This window comes from Crassostrea angulata, chromosome 8 (assembly GCF_025612915.1).
Source record: "Crassostrea angulata isolate pt1a10 chromosome 8, ASM2561291v2, whole genome shotgun sequence".
Classification (NCBI taxonomy): Eukaryota; Metazoa; Mollusca; class Bivalvia; order Ostreida; family Ostreidae; genus Magallana; species Magallana angulata.
Window position 1 is genome coordinate 33,368,397 of NC_069118.1, and position 16,346 is coordinate 33,384,742.

Here is a 16,346-nt window from a genome sequence, read left to right on the forward strand (position 1 = left end):
TTTAACTGGGAATGAAGATTTTCAAAACACTCCATCTCCCAAATTATTTTTCCGTAGAAGGGATGTACATGTACGTATAATGTCTGGCATTTTATTGATCCTCCACACAAGAAAAATGCACAGCTCAACAAATAAAAAATCAATTTAGAGAACTGCGTCATCTTTATATGATCAATCTTATTAAAACTAGATCTGTAGTTTCTCATTTAAAAATACTTAGCAAGGTTCAAATGAAACTGTATTGAAAATATCTTGAAAACGAAGTTAGGGTAGAATGACAGACAGCACAAATTTTTTTATTAACAAATGTCCTTATGCATTCCATGATTAAATTTGATGCAATGAAAATATAATACAATTTGAAATATATTCAAATATGTTATTTAAAATCATACTGAGTTAATATCATAATGAATTTATAAAAAAAAAACCGTCCAATTTCTGAAGCATTAAAATACCCGGTTTATATCCTCGTGCATCTCGTAGACTGTTTTACAGAAGTTTCAAATACGTTTTTTCAGTTTCACGAAATTATCATGCAGTTAAAGCAATCTTTGATTGGTATTATTACTGCAATCCCTTGTTCTCCGTTTCTAGTGGACAGGTATCTTTACAATCCCAGATCTGATATTGGGATCAACCCCACAGAAAAAATGGATTTCTTCGAATCTGTAAATTAAAAAAAAAAATCATCGGTTGGCATGATTTTTGTCCAATATTACATGTCCAATATTACATGCAATACAGCTACATATGTACATTAACGTTAGAATGCAGAAAATATCTGTAATTTTAATAATTGTTCAAAGACTTCATCAACCACTTACCCACGTTTTGTAAAGTAGCAGAGCAAATTCAGGGGGATGGTAACCTGATTCTGAGTCGTCGCCGACGAGGAGCTCCAGGAGGTGGGGTGTCCACAGAGCTGCCCGGGTTCCGGGGGTTGATGATGAGTGGGGCGGGCGGCGGTGGGGGTGGTGGCTGGGATGGTGGTACGTTTGATTGTTCAGCCCCAGCTAAAGCAAAAAAAAAATTCATTCTGCGGAAATCATTAAAAATAATACAGATGTAACCAACCTACTATAAAATGAAAATTAATTAAATATAAAAAGAACCAAAACCTAAATGATGACAGAAATTGAAAGAGCTCATTATAATTACCCATGAATCTGGAGGACAAGTATCCATATGCACATTTCAGCGAATAAAATGCCAAATGACAAGTTACAATCATTTTTCTGTTTGCGTCGCGAAGAAATTGCTTGAGATCTATGTTACTATGACGTCACAATAGGAACAATGAATGTAACGTCATCACGTTTGTTAAGTTTAGAGTATATATTGAAAAATGAAAATTTCCGGTAAATGGCATTGCTTACTGTAAAAGCTTCAACCCCCCCCCCCCCCCCAACTTAACATAATTAATGGCTTGTTTCTCAATCTTCTGTGTACTGTCATTATAATATGTATGATGGAATTTACTAAATAAATATTGTTTAAACTAAACTAACTTAACCTTATTTGTTGCGCGAAAGTGCATCAGGGTAATCATAACAGCAGAACACATACATTTCAAAATATTCATTAATTTATTTACATGTATTTATTTATATAATGGCATTAAAGAATAATAGGATTTTAAAATACTATTTTGTACTGGGCATGTAAAAATTACATCCACTAGAAACAACATTTGCACACGTTTATGTTACTATGATTGTATTTGATGTTTGTAAAATGTAAAAGAATTGTATGTAAAAGTTTTATCAATATCAGAGAAATAGATAAAAACATCTTTCATGGGGCATCTTTATATTGAGATTACATGCATGATGGACTCCTATCCCAATATTTACATCTACCAAGTATGATTCCCTCTATTTCTTACGATAACTATTAGTTAATTCATACACTGTAGCTCTATAGAAACAGCCAGACTGAAATCTACACACCCTGTTTATCGATTGGTCGAAACCTACAGCGACTGAAACTGACAAGAAACTGACAGGACTGAAATCTACACGCCCTGTTTATCGATTGGTCGAAACCTACAGCGACTGAAACTGACAAGAAACTGACAGGACTGAAATCTACACGCCCCGTTTATCGATTGGTCAAAACCTACAGCGACATAAGAAAAATCACAGACTGCACAAAATACTCATGACGATTTCAGACTCAAATTCCTATAGGAGAAGATCTGGCTGTTCCTTTTAGCTAACGTACTGATGTACATTAACAGTAATTAAGTGAATTTCACTTACTTAATGCAATTAGTTTATTAACTTGTGAAAAGAAAGATGTAATTATAAATAATAAAAAGCTGTCTTTCATGATTTATGAGGTTTATGAATTTAGCGATCATTACAGTAAAAATTTACATAACCCGGTAACGTGTTACTGTTATTTGAATCGGAAATAATCAATTCAGGGAGATGTTCATCTACAAACTTAAAAATCATATTAATGTTAGATACGTATTTAAAAGACTATTTTCTCATTCAAATTCGAGACTTGGAAAACAGATTGCATAATAGAGGACTAAAATAGGCATAGCCTGATGTTCAACCCTATTATGTACTTATTTGCACAATAAAATATTTGTTAAATTAATAGATATGCCTATTAAATATATAAGTTTACTTAATAGTTCACTCTTTTATACAAATTGTCTATGCAAAATTATTACTTTTCGTTGAAAAAACCCAAAACCAAAATACACAGAAAATATTCGACTAAAAATATGTCGTAAAATTTTTTGGAAAGGTAAATAAGATAAAAGCCATGGCGGGATTCGAACTCATGACTTATAGATTCATTGCTAATGAACTAACCCATAGCGCCACGCTGTTTGGTAACAGCAATGGGAAAGAAAGTATTTTAAAATTATTTATCGGAAATACGTCACAATATGAAGGTGTCCCACATCACAAATTGAATATTATAGGTATCGGAATTACTTTTCCCATGATTTCATATAGTTTAGCAAGAAATTGTTTCATTTTCTATACCCTGTCCCAAGAGTATCCTTCATTCACATTTTACCTATTTACTCGATATTTATAAGTACCTCGGGGTTCAAATGATGTAAATTCCATATGAAAAATTTCCAAGATTTCTCAGTTGAAATTCCCCCGTAAGCTTAATATCAGACTGAGCAACATGAGTCTTAAATCCACTTTTATTCTGATAATTGACACAGTACGTGTCAATTTATTCGATATGTTAAAATAGCTGTATATAACATGTAAACAATACTCAAATTCCACCTTCTTCAAACAGAAGAGCAAGAGTTATTTTTTATGGAAAATAAATTTATTAATGGTATAAATGAATAAAATTTATAAATTCATCTGTATAAGGAAAGTTAAGTACTATAGTTTTAATATATTTTATGGTATACGCTAACATTGAAATTCAATAGACACAGAAATAGCCACTATTGTTTTATTTACATCACATTTTTACAATTGGTGATGTCTACTTTAGATATTTGATTTTCTTTACATTGCCTTTCCTGGCCTCACACACAAACAGATTGTCATTATTGTCCACACATAAACCAAAAGGATCCTCCAGATCACAGTTATCAATGTAACGGAGAAACTGTCCATTCTGATCCAGAATGTGGATACAATGGTTGTCACAGTCTGCTGTCAGGATATGACTCTGGCTGTCTGTTGTGATACCATCAGGTTTAAATGGTTTGTTCTTGGTAACTGAGGGATGGCCGGTGTACCTCCATCTGAGTTTCCCGTCCTGATTAACCACTACTACTGCACCAGCCACACAGTCAGCTACACAGATGTCATGGTTTCTGTTCTCAGTGATGTATTTAGTATAAGCATTTCCTGAGTACAGAGGTTTACCTTTATCATCAAATTGAATTGATTGTTTCTCTGTAGATCCCAAGTAACGGACAACTTTGGATTGAGTTGCATCATTACTGTACATGGTAACCAGGAGATCACCAGTAGAGGTGACACACAGATTACCAGGCTTCCATCCCTGTAATCTGATCAACTCTTCTGTCTGTCCATTCTTTACTTTATACACTGTCCTTGTTACCCCACAAATATACAGTAGATCCCCATCACTGTCTACAGCTATATCACAAGGGAATTTACCTGATTGTTTCTGGATTGTCTGGAGGAGTGAACCTTTACTGTTGAAGCATTTGATATCATTGGTCTTTCCACTCGTCCATATCTTATCATCATTCAGACATGTTACACTACGTAGTTTTTCATGCTCAGTCTGTATTGTGGCAACAAGTTCGGGTTCATTCAGTAGTTCTCTAACTGAAGTGGTAGGTTGGTTCAGTGACAAGACATTTTCTTCTGTAGCAGTAGATAATGGGGTGATCTGTCCAAACAAACTATACAGCTTCTCACGGTCTATCGGTTTTGGAATGAATGTTGGCAGTGTAACCTTAATTTTGGGTGGAAGCTTGCTGAACTCTCTGATCTTAGAGCTGTATTCAATGGTTGAAGATACTTCTGTGGATTTCTCAATTTTCCTAATGGCTTGTAAAGTTTGTTTTATTAGGGACTGTATCTGTTTGATTTCATCCAAATGTTTCTGAAGAATGTCTTTATGTTTCACTTTTATCTCGCCTATTTCGGTTTTCATTTTGTTGATGACAATGTCGATTTCTCTGTGCCATTGCTCTCCTTGTTTGGACATTGTTGTTGTAATTTTCTCATATCCTCCATCCAGGTTGGCAAGCTGATTTTCCAAGTCACGTTCAATTTCTTCATACGTAGGGAAAATAAGATTTTCTAACTCTTTTGCATCTTTTTTAATATCATCTTTCTTTGTCTTGAAAATTTCTGCAACTTCTACAAATTTATGTCTTCCATGTTGTTCAGATGCCATGCAGGAAGAACATACAAAAATGTTGTTGCAATCCTTGCACTGAAATTCACAATTTTTGTGTGGGTGTGTTCCACATTTAGGATAGATGAGGGTTGATCTTCGTTCCTTAAAAGGAACTATTTTATGTTTGTCATATCCATCTGAGATGTGATCTCCAATGCAGGGCTTGCAGAGGTTGACATGACAAACGTCACAGTAGCTGTGTACTATGGCAGTCTCACAAAGGTCACATCGGTGTACATCCTGGGCACTAGAATGAGGATCCATAGTTGTTCAATCTCTAAAAATAATTTGAGACAATTTTAATCCCTATATTTTTTATTTTAAATAAAAAATAATAGGTTTTTAATGTTTTTTTTTAATATTTATAATTATAGTCAGACAGTGAAGATTGGATTTTTCATGAAACATTATTTGAATTCACTGGCGTCGGAAGCAAATTGACAGTGGGAGGGGGGGGGGCTAGACTAATTCTCAGAAATATTGAGAAAAAAAAACTAATTCCCAAAATCATAAAAATCCTAATCCGGGGGGGGGGGGGGGGGTTGTTCAAGTTTGTACAGCCTACACCGGATATTGTTACAAAATCATGGGACTGTTTTCTAAACTTTTTAAACCATCATAAAATACCTCAAGCTGATATGGTTGCGTTTGATTACCTATTGTGTATTGCGTTAAATATATACAGAACATTAGATTCAAAACGAAAGTAAGTTTTAAAATTTCTTTTCATAATGTAGATCTAGATCTAATTAGAATTAAATGTTTTCATAACCATAGCTATAGCAACTTAATGTTAGTTGAGTGAATATGCAGTTAGAGATAAGAATATACAAACCTTGTTAAAAAGACATCACAATATCTTTAACTGTCTGGTATGCGTGCCCCAAACATGTTCTGTTCCTATATTGTGACCACCTGACCGGGAAAAAAAATACGCGAGTTACTCCCCGTTCATTGCTATCACTGTGCTTGCACAATTGGAAGGCCTCGGGAACCAGGCTAATTGCTATCGGTGTTGCCTGACTGGAATCATTTACTGGATATTGAACTGAGTGTCAAGATAAAGTCTAATTAATTTATTAGATTGAGATCTAGTAAATAAAAATATGGGAAAAATAAAATCCGATACATATACATATAATTTGACATCATTTTAAAGGGGAGGTCAAAAGCTTGTTCAATGCCGTTTTTGAGGAGACTGTAGGAATTGTATATATATTTCATTTGTCAAAAATGGACAAAATGCCGAGATTTGTTACTCATATCATTTCTTTCGTCATGTTCATATAACATAGAAATTGCCAGTTAGACACCTGATATCTACTTTTAAACAATCTAAACTTATGTTACTTTTATAATTGAAGATCAAAGATCCTTCACATTTTTTGATCAATTTATGCACGTACCATGTATCCACTACCAATACATGCATCTGTAAAAAAGAAAAAAAAAAAGAAAAAGGCAATTCATTTCCTATAAACGCAATTTCTATTTATCTTTAAATTTGAAATGCATTTTTTAAACACGTCGAAAAAAAAACAATAATTAAAAAACAGCAACATAATAACAAAAAAAAGTTTGATGAACTGTTGTTATTTTGAGTAACTTATTGATTTTAAATAGATCTAATGTCAAGCCAAAATAAAAAGAATACTTTGATTAACACCAACGGCCAATGAAATTATGCATAAGTTTCATTGAGAACAGAATAAAAGCATACGAGATTCCATGAACCTTCAATGTACTATGGAGGGTAATCGTGTTCAAAAATCCAGACATGTAAACTTGTAAATCGGAATATGCAATCGTGTTGATGTGTGAGCCTGAGTATGAATATGTGTAATTCTGATCGTGAAACCTATATAACTCGGGCATAAACACGTGTAAGATTTGACTAAGTTCCTTCGCATGATGCACATTTTGCAACTTTATTGTTTACATTAGTTATTTAAACCTTCAACTTTGCACACTTTCAATTTCTGCATTTGTAACTTCAGGCTCGGCAATAACACTTCTGAAATGATACAAATTGACAAATGTAAAGTCTACACGTTTGTCGAATTTTGACATGACCTTATATGGCAACTGCCTTGCTGCGGAAAAAGGCATGCCGTAACCGCCGGAATGGACGAAAAATGAACATAATATTCAGCTAAACTGTTGCAATAAGCTTTTAATAAGCGACACCTTTTCTATCGAAAACACCGGAATTATTTTTAGAAAAAAAAATGAGGTATGATTGAAACTGGACCAAACAGGAAGAGGTTCATGTAGAAAAAAAATCGTTGCCGATGTGACGAATGCGCTAATTTCCGTAATATGATTCTCATGGTATTATAAAAGGAATGCCTAATATCTTATTTCTCTAAAAAAAAAATCTGACATGAAATTAAACTGGAATATAAGTTAATGCGTACTCTTTTCTAGAAATGAGACGGATCAAGAAATTTCCTAAGGGGGTAAATATATTTTGAGCGGCATGGGGTTCGAAGACCGCCGTGAGGTCCCATGTAACTCCATTGCTTCTGAATTCTAAGAATTTTGAGAGAGAATTTGTAACTGGGTTTCCGATTATTTAAATGGTAAAAATGGCGAGCGGGCGAGTGGCTGTCAAAAAGGTATCCTTATTGTACCGATAACTCCTCGAACAGTTTTCAAGATAGGAAGTTGTTCTTTTGCAGATCATTATACATATATCAGAGGTATGCAAATTGCTAGGATTTTTGATTTCTGATAATTTATGAAAAAATATCAGCTGTTGAACTTAATCATTTTTGGGCAAAAACATTGCATATAGAGTACCCCATTTCTTTGGATAGGTAGTATTTATCAATTCAGGATTGACAAGTGGATTGTGGATACTGTTCACACAAAAGAAAACCCGTTTTGTTGTCACATTGACAGCTTTACTCTTGTTATTTTTCCGAATTAGTTAGAATAAACGACCTGCCAAGATTTGGTAATTTTTCGCGAAAAAATTTATGTTACTTTACATGTATTTATACTTTTTTTCGTTGTGTAAGTGAAAGATAAATAATAACACAACCTTCAATGATAACAAAAAAACTAGCGCATATTTTTTGTGCGCCGTAAATTGAAGTTTTACTATGGGAGGCACTGTAGCTCCCAGGTAGTCCATCTGAATTTTTTCAGATCGGGAGCTACAGACCTGCAGCTAGTTCACAAGTGACTGTAAAGTTGTATTATAATAGCTCTCAAGAAAATTTTTATCAACCAACTTCACAAAGTGAGTTTGTATTGAACCGACATTCGGGACGTCATACTCATCTTCCGTAATTATTGCTTAAAATAATTTTAAAAAATGCCAATTTTTACCTGCATGATAGGCTTTTTTCCCTATATATTGCCGACAATTCAAAGAAACATTTCTTAAAATAATTTATACACATTTTAATTTCACGACAGTTAACCTTATAAAAGAGGGTGTCGCTTCTTATGAATCAGATTAATCACAATCTCAAAACCAATGTCTTTAAATAGTTTGTTTTCCTTATCGATAACTTTGCAACTCAGCTGGCCGACCCCGTGTAATTTTTTGCGGGGGGTGTGGGGGGTCTTGTAACAACTTTGTGGTAGCGATAAGGATGCATTTGGAGATATTTTCTTAATTTAGCCGAGGCCTATACTTTAACAATTTGTTTCTTGTACTCTAATAACAGTGGCGTCGGAAGCAACTTGAAAGTGGGGGGGGGGGGGGGGGGGGCTAAACTAATCATAAGAAATCTTGACAAGAATTCCCAAAATCATGAAAATCTAAAATCTTAATCCGGGGGGGGGGGGGGGGTATACTTAAAACTCTAATCCTACCTGCCCATTTTTTTCCCTTGAAACTTGAAAGGGGGGAGCTAAACTAATCATAAGAAATCTTGACAAGAATTCCCAAAATTATGAAAATCTAAATTCCTAATCCGTGGTGGTGATGGTGGTGGTGGGGGGGGGGGGGGATGTGCTAGTATACATGTACTACCAATTTTCAATATCACTATTAATATTTCATTCTTTTTAAGGTCTTTTAGGGAACAATTTTGTTTGTTGCGAGGGAAAACTGTGGGTGTGTGTGTGTGGTGGGGGGGGGGGGGGGGGGCTGAACTCTCCCTGTTGCTATGTTCCTAATGGTTAGGTCTAGCTTGGCAAAAAAAAAGTGGGGGGGGGGCTGAGCCCCCCTAGCTCCCCCTCCCTCGGTCCCGACGCCTATGAAGAAAAATGCGTATATATCTTTATACACGTGTATTCAAACAAAGTCTTTAAATGTAATTTTTTTTCAGTTCTAAGAGGATATCTGAAGCCGATCGAATTCTTTACTCGCATCATTTATACATTCTCTTGATAAAATGTACACCAATCTCATAATTTAATTTTCCGAAAAATAATACTTTCTATGAAATGTTGTTATCCAGAGATAATATGATTATAAGCCTACCCAATTTTTTTTTATTCCGTTCCTATTCCGGCGATTACGGCATGCCTTTACCTGCAGCTAGCCTTTTTCTATCAGTGACGTCACTGTTTACATATATGGTCATGTCAAAATTCGACAAACTTGTAGACTTTACATTGTCAATTTGTAAGATGTCAGCCGTGATATTTCAGAAAACGGAAATACAAATGCAGAGATTACAGATTGAAATTGTGTATTATAGTAGCAGGTTACATGTAAAGTAACAAACAGCATTTTACAGCTGCAACTAAGCATCTGTAGGGAAATTAGATTGAAGGTCTGTGGGGTCACCTCTAAAGTGTTTTATCCCAGAGTTTTTTCGGATATACGATCAAAATTACACTCATTCATACTCAGTCTCAGACATCAACACGATTGCATATTCGGATTTTACAGGTTTACAAGTCTGGATTTTTGAACACGATTACCCTCCATAATGTACAGCCATGTTTTTGTTGAATGCGTTTGCTTATTTCAGGAGTAAATGAAGTTATTCGGAATACTGAATATGGTCGGGTACGAGGAATATTATCTGCTGAAGGTCAGGTCATATCTGGGAATACCTTATGGAAAAGCAGAAAGGTTTGATCTCTTTATTTTTTTAAGGTAGATATTTAATAATGTCAAATCGATTTCTCGAATGTCAATTTCTGAGTGTTTATTTTCATTCGCACATATGAAACGAAAGTTACTTCTTATTATACAAAAAAGATATTTTAAAAATATCAACAAAAATTCCATTTATCTTTTGATGAAGTAATATAAACCGACTTATGTATGAAAAATATTTGCCTTTAAAATGAGCGCTAAAATAATGTTTCATATTATGAAATGTTAACAAAAGTTCTTTTAATCTTTTTATGAAATAATTTAAACCGTACTCTGTATGAGAAAATTTATTTAAAAAAAAAAATGTGCATGTAAATAATGTTTCATCTCATTTTCACTTCTGTAATACTATTATTTATGACGTCATTGATTGTATCACACATTTGAACTTTTAAAATAAATTTAAAAATAATTTTCCAAAGAAAATTTTCATCTCTTGTTTTTCTGACAACTAAATCTTCAAACTTAGAGCCGAAAACCATCTCGTCAAAAAATGGCTGCGTGATTTGCTAACATAAATGTATTTCTAAATCCAATATAAAAAACATTCTCTCCAAAATAATGTATATAAAGACAATGGCCTTTTTAGAAGAAGTTCTGGTACAATTACTAACCTCACTGCATGAAGACGTGATAGTGTGATATCCTGTCGTGTGAAGATTTGACAGTGTGATGGCCGGATGTGGGAGGATATGACATTGTGTTTATAATGGCATTTTGCACGAAAGCTTGACTTTGTACTGGCATGTTGTATGAAGGCGTGACAGGGCAATGACAAGTTGTATAAAGGCGTGACAGTGCGATGACATGTTGTATGAAGGCGTGACAGTGTGATGGCATGATGTATGAAGACGTGACAGTGCGATGACATGTTGTATGAAGGCGTGACAGTGCGATGACATGTTGTATGAAGGCGGTGACAGTGTGATGGCATGTTGTATGAAGACATGACAGTGCGATGACATGTTGTATGAAGGCGTGACAGTGTGATGGCATGATGTATGAAGACGTGACAGTGCGATGACATGTTGTATGAAGGGGCGTGACAGTGTGATGGCATGTTGTATGAAGACATGACAGTGCGATGACATGTTGTATGAGAGGTCGTGACAGTGTGATGGCGTGTTGCATGAAGGCGTGACAGTGCGAAGACATGTTGTATGAAGGCGTGACAGTGTGATGGCGTGTTGTATGAAGGCGTGACAGTGCGATGACATGTTGTATGAAGACGTTACAGTACAATGACAAGTTGTATGAAGACGTGACAGTGCAATGACATGTTGTATGAAGACGTGACAGTGTGATGGCGTGTTGTATGAATGTGTGGCTTTGCAATGGCCTGTTGTGGGGAAAATAGTGATATTGTGATGACATGTTGTGTAAAGATGTATCTGTAACGGAATTTTGAATGAAGGTGGCAACAGTTTGATTGTATACTGTGTGAAGGCGTGACAGTGAGATGGCATGTTGTATAAATATGAAATAGCGTGATTATACATGTTGTATGATATTAAGAGTGATAGAGTGATTGCATGTTGTATGAAGATATGACAGTATGATGGCATGCTGTATGAAGGGTATGACATCGTAATGGCATGTTATATGAAGGCATGGAATGATATTTTGTACCATTTTTAAGATGTGACTGTGTAATGGCATATTGTATGAAGGCATGACAGTGTTATTGCATATTGTATGAAGGCATGACAGTGTTATTGCATATTGTATGAAGGCATGACAGTGTTATTGCATATTGTATGAAGGCGTGACGGTGTTATTGCATATTGTATGAAGGCGTGACGGTGTTATTGCATATTGTATGAAGGCGTGACAGTGTTATTGCATATTGCTATGAAGGGCGTGACAGTGTTATTGCATATTGTATGAAGGCGTCACAGTGTGATAGTATCTTGTATGAAAGCTTGACATTGTGATTGCATGTGAAGGCGTAAGAGTGAAATGTGTTAAAGTATTATATTTCAACAGCGTTTGCACTGACCTTCTCCAACGCGCCATTAAGATTTTCCAATGACCTAACCCAAACATTATAGTTAGGAGCTTTCACTACCGGCTCTAAAAAGTCACTGAAAGTGCCATGTTTTGCTGATAATTTCTGAGTATTTACTGATATTTTACTGTTACTTGCTGAGAATTGCTGATATTTACTGATAATTTTACTGTTGTTATCGATAATTGCTGTTGGTTCTGATATTTTACTGATGCTTTTACTGCGAGTTCTTATAATTACTGATATTTACTGAAATTTACTGTTGGTACTGAGAATTGCTGATAATTACTGGGAATATTTTAAGGCCCAAAACATTGTCTCTTTTAATTAATAAATAACACATATTTTAGATTTAACGCAATTTATCATAATTATATATTCTTTTTATTTACTTGATATTTAGCTTCTTTTGAACTTCGGAAGCTCACAGATCACATTTTAGACTTAATATTAGGAAGCCGGGTCAAAAATGGTAACTAAACTAAAGGCAGACTTCATAAAAATTTTAATATCTAAATGTTGTGGACAATTTTTTTTCAACAATGAAATACCATATACTTCTTAACATGATAATTTTTTTTTTCAAAATAGAGAAGATACCCGGTCAGGACTTAAAAATGCCGTTAATGTTTTACTTCAAAGAAAGATTAGCGAGGCAGTATCTGTGTATAGTATACATACTTTCAGCAGATCAAGAGGTTTGAATGTCGCAATTCAACCTTGTAAATTGTCAGTCTGCCACCTTGTGTATGACTATTACGTAATATCCGTATACAGGTATCCATGATCTTGAGAATATTTATTTAAAGTGAAAAGTATTATTTTTATTGACAGCAATATAAATAACGTATTAGAATGATTTTCATATTCATCATTTTAATTGCTGCGTGTTTAATCGATTCAAATAAAGTTGGATATATGAAATTTATTACTATATGTAGTATTCCTCTCTCTCTCTCTCTCTCTCTCTCTCTCTCTCTCTCTCTCTCTCTCTCTCTCTCTCTCTCTCTCCTCTCTCTCTCTGCTCGCATATACATGAGTTGTATTATCTAGTCCTCGAGTGAAAATGGCAAAAACGAGCATTAGCACGATAAAGTTCTATTACAGCATTACAACCGCCATGTCAAACACAGATTTCGGAGTGTAAACTTTTCTTAGACTACAAAGAACAGCAAAATATAATTTAAAAATGTTACGGCTTATGCATTAATTCTCTCTCTCTCTCTCTCTCTCTCTCTCTCTCTCTCTCTCTCTCTCTCTCTCTCTCTCTCTCTCTCAGATGATCTACTAAAATGTATTTTGAGGTGTCAATTAAGAAAGGCATAAGCACGATAAAGTCTCATTACAGCATCACAACCGCCGATTGTAACAGCGATTTGATTGTAAATTTTGGCCACAGTTACGCATTTTCATTCCATATCTGATGAAAAGTGCTTCCAGTATTTTAAAACCACATTTTATGATCATGCCGTTGAAATGCGAGCTAGACTTCATTAAATTAAATGGTATACTCTAAATTATACCTCAGAAGAAGCTAATATGACGCCATATGAGTCGAAACTGGGGGGCTAAAAGTTAGACCTGCAAAGTGAGACCTAAGCATCACAGACATTATAGCAAACTGGGGGGGGCTAAAAGTTAGACCTGCAAAGTGAGACCTAAGCATCACCAGACATTATAGCAATGGTAGGGTGGGGGCCAGCCCCCCTACTTTTTTCTTGCAGCAAACAGAATTGTTCCTAAATTTAATATTAACAAAAAATTAATAGTGATAGTGAAAAATTGAAGACATAGGTATACTAGTCCCTCCCCCCCCTCCTCCCCTCCCCCCAAAACAGATGAGGAATTTCATGAGAATGATTTTGGGAATAAGCCTTTTTTTTTTGCTTGTCAAGATTTCTGATGATCAGTCTACCCCCCCCCCCCCCCCCCCCATGACTTTCAATTTGCTTCCGACGTCACTGAAAAGTTGGGAGCAACTCCATTTTGTATGAAAATTTAACATTTGTAAATGTTGATACATTCAAGGTGTTTTTCTGAGCTCTGCCCAATAGGTTCGAGAAGTTGCGATTGACATCACAATATGACTTTATGACCATTAAAGGAACCATCACATCAATTCACATAAGGAATTAAATTTTCAAATGTTATTATAGGTGCATAAATTTTGGTCATTAACACTTTTGGCTGTTCACCTATTACATATAATGGTGTTGATTGCTACATATTTTAACCATAAATATTAATCATTACAGGATTTGGAGTGCTCAACCTCTGATCTTAAGAGAAAGGGAAAGGGAAGCAGTTTAGATGACCTTCCACCTAAAAGTTTTCATGACAATAGTGAGTACAATAAAAAAAATATCTATTTGACATGGTTCTCAATAATTGCCATACTTGGACGTAAGCTATAAATAGCAAGGTAATATCTGTTATATAAAACTTTATTTTAGGGGCATTGGTTAAATGTCATTCAATTTGTCTATCAATTTGTTAAGATCTAGTAGTTAATGAGATCTATCAACTAGGCTAAAAAACAAATATATACAAAGAAATTCAATGGAAAGCTGCTTTCTTTCTTAATTTTCTATTGGTTAATTATACTGTTTTTGTCAATAAAACTTGTATCTTTCTTTGCTAGCCAAGTGTCTGATAAGTTATTCTCATCAGAAAACTATGAATCTTATACTTGGTTAACAAAGATGAATTGTATGTAACCAAAAAAAAAAACCAATTAAGCATTTGGATCTTTTAGTGCATGGCTACCAGAAGCAATAACTAAGGGTTCAGAGTTACATTTAAATAAAAAGAATAAACTCAAACTCTCTCTCTCTCTCTCTCTCTCTCTCTCTCTCTCTCTCTCTCTCTCTCTCTCATATTTAAAATAGTAGTAAGATGCAAATTCATACTTGTGTAAGATGAAATAAATGAAAAGCCATATATGTCTATTTTAAATATAAATGAAATATATGTTCAGCTAGAATGTCATGTTTATTTAACAAATTTACTCATTCACATACTTTCAGCACTTTGATATTATTTATTCTGTAGAATGTGAGTTATTCATCAAGCCAGTCAAATCAGACAAGTCAACAGTTGACCGGAAGCCAGGAAATAGAGGACTCGATCAACAGTTCAACAAGAAGAAAGATTTAAGAAACTAAATGAAATTCTGACTGTGTGTGGAGTATATAGTTAAGTCCGGTAAATGTATGTTGCATAGACTGCAGGGCTCAAGTGAAAGAACTCACAGAAGATACCATGCAAAAGCTAACCAATTGTGTTTCCCTATAGTACTTTCAAGCCAGCAAATTTCCAGTTTCTGTTCCAGAATTACAATTAAGGAGAAAAACATTAACAGAGACAATGTATTAGCAGCAGCAGAAGAGGAAAGATTATTTCTGTTCAAAAATGAAATCTTGAAAGACCTTTCATAATATTCATGTCTTTTATTAAGAAGTAAACAGCTATATTGAAAAGTTCATCAGAATATGCAAATGTAATTGGGACTCAGTATTATAACAAAACTGATTTTACAGAACAGAAATGGTTTATTCTATTATATCCATCAGTATTTTCTTTTTTATACCATTGTTATTTGTATTTTAGAGTACAAATTCCTGTCAATAGTCATTATACATACTAGTATATGTTCTAAATTGATCAACTGAGGTTTGGGTGTGTACCAAAATTACTTTACCATGCCCTTATTTATTATTAAATTATTTCGATTTGTCTTTCAAATACTGTCATAGTTAGCCAAGTTGCTGGTATGAAGTTATAGAAAGGTTCTGTATGCTGCGCTACGGGGGGGGGGGGGGGGGGGGGGGGCATTGCATTGCCTGCATTTATGATTATTTTTTTTCAGTCTGTGTTTTAACACTGTCATAGCTGTTTGGATGTGAAGCTTAATCTTGTAGAATTATAGTGTCAAAGATTCGGTATGCTGCGTTACATGATCCATGTATGAAAACTGTTATTTGGCGTTTTGGTGAATTCAAGGGGGGGGGGGGTGCTCCAGAATAATTTTATTATACCTTTATTGTTTTAATCACTGTCATACTTGTTCAGATGTGAAGCTTTACCTTGTTGAATTAATTATAGAAATATTACATATGACATGAAACATGTACAAAAATTTGTTAAATGTATTTGGCAAATTGGTGAATCTAAGGGGGGGGGGGGGGGTTGGATTGTTTGTGAATAATTCTATTTTACCTTCATAAATGATATTTTTTCAATATGTGTTTCAAGCACTGTCATATTTGTTTAGTTGTGAAGCTTGAATTGGTTTAATTACAGTTATAGGAAAGATTCTGTATGACGCTCATAATCCAAACATGAAAACTTAAATTTGGCAAATTGCCAATTTGACAATTTTTCAATTGG

The 16,346-nt window shown here is 34.6% G+C and overlaps 1 protein-coding gene and 1 pseudogene across 1 annotated transcript; one reads left to right on the top strand and one right to left on the bottom strand.

The window, feature by feature from the left end:
• Positions 1-3,235: 3,235 nt before the first annotated feature.
• On the bottom strand, positions 3,236-5,797 carry LOC128160325 (uncharacterized). The gene is made up of 2 exons (XM_052823627.1): positions 5,717-5,797; positions 3,236-5,158 (listed from the first exon to the last, which is right to left on the bottom strand). Exon 2 carries the CDS (start codon positions 5,143-5,145, stop codon positions 3,481-3,483), a length of 1,665 nt encoding a protein of 554 aa, XP_052679587.1. The 5' UTR covers positions 5,146-5,158; positions 5,717-5,797; the 3' UTR covers positions 3,236-3,480.
• Positions 5,798-6,627: 830 nt separating this feature from the next.
• The window catches only part of LOC128160910 (acetylcholinesterase-1-like), a 128,465-nt pseudogene continuing 118,746 nt past the window's right edge, over positions 6,628-16,346 (top strand).

Bases quoted from the DNA above. Each gene is read 5' to 3' on its own strand.
- LOC128160325 (XM_052823627.1), bottom strand. From the start codon at position 5,145: ATGGATCCTCATTCTAGTGCCCAGGATGTACACCGATGTGACCTTTGT.